The 1429-nt window shown below is 41.9% G+C and overlaps 1 protein-coding gene across 1 annotated transcript; it reads right to left on the bottom strand.

The window, feature by feature from the left end:
- Positions 1-206: 206 nt before the first annotated feature.
- Positions 207-1145, bottom strand: LOC136174100 (olfactory receptor 10K2). Its single transcript, XM_065943975.1, has one exon. It carries the CDS (start codon positions 1143-1145, stop codon positions 207-209), a length of 939 nt encoding a protein of 312 aa, XP_065800047.1.
- Between the last annotated feature and the right edge of the window lie 284 nt (positions 1146-1429).

Here is a 1429-nt window from a genome sequence, read left to right as displayed (position 1 = left end):
TAGCCATCCAGTATTTTTCTGTCAATCAAAAGAACTTCAATAGGCAATAATTTATGTGACCATGACAAGATACTATTTTTTTTTTAATTTTTATATTTGGAAATAGCTGAGAAATATCTCTGTTCTTGAACACTGCTCATTGCTTGATCAGTTTTACTCAGGAAATTTTTCCCCACATACTTAAAAATGCAGAATCTAGATTAAAGTCATGATAAACAAATTGTTCTTCCCACAACTCTTTGAAGAGCTGATTTGAACTCTTTATTTCTCAAACTGTAAATCATAGGATTGAACAATGGAGTTAGGATTGTATAGGATACTGATATGAGAACATCCTGGCTTGAGGAATAGTAGGATTTAAGCCTTAAGTAGATAAAGGAGGCACAGCCATAGTGGACAATGACAATAATGAGGTGAGAAGCACAGGTGGAAAAAGCTTTGTACCTGCCTAATGTGGAAGGAAATTGGAGTATGGCAGAGATGATGCGAATATAAGATACCAAAATCAACAACAAGGGGATAACCAGGACCAATGCACAGAGCATGATAATGACAATCTGACTAAAGTGGGTATGGTAAGATGCTACCTTCAGAACAGGAGAGATGTCACAGAAGAAGTGGTGTAGTTGGTTGGAGGAGTGAAAGGGCAGGTGAAATACCAAGGATGTGATGATCTGTGCAACAGTGAAGCCACAGGCACAGGCAGCAGCCACAAGTCCCACACACACCCCATGCCCCATGAGCACTGTGTAGCGCAGAGGGTCACAGATGGCCACGTAGCGATCATAACCCATGGCTGCCAGCAGGAAGGAGTGAGAGCAACCTAGAAAGAGGAAGGAAAACATCTGGATGGCACAGCCCAGGAAGGAGATGGCCTTCTTCTGGGCCAGCAGGTCCACCAGCATCTTGGGTACAATGACGAAGGTGTAACAAGTCTCAAAACAGGAGAGTATAGCTAGGAAGAAGTACATGGGGGTGTGGAGGGCTCTGTCCAGCACAATGGTGGAGATGATGATGGCATTGGTGCCCAGGGTGAACAGGTAGACCAGCAGGAAGACAGCAAAGAGCAGCTGCTGTAGCCCAGCCAGAGAGGAGAAGCCGAGGAAGACAAACTCTGTTACCAAGGTCTCATTGACACACTCCATGGAAGACACATCATCAGGAGACAATCTGAGAGAGAAGACAGTGCCAAGAAAAATCCCTGAAAAATAGAAGAATCCCAAGAAACTGATGATCATAGAACATGTATTCTCAGGTTTTGAGTTTACTCATTATTCTCGTTCCTGGTTTTTGTAAGACATAAAAAAGCATCTAAAATTATTCAAAGCTTGTATCCAACTTTGAGTTTTCCCCAAATTTTTAACATCATAGGAAAATTTTCTTGACATTTCTTTTATACAGATGTATAAAGGTTTCAGGAAACCCAGTG

This window comes from Muntiacus reevesi, chromosome 1 (assembly GCF_963930625.1).
Source record: "Muntiacus reevesi chromosome 1, mMunRee1.1, whole genome shotgun sequence".
NCBI classification, from domain to species: Eukaryota; Metazoa; Chordata; class Mammalia; order Artiodactyla; family Cervidae; genus Muntiacus; species Muntiacus reevesi.
The sequence above is the reverse complement of the archived record's forward strand: the minus strand, read 5'-3'. Positions and strand labels throughout refer to the sequence as shown.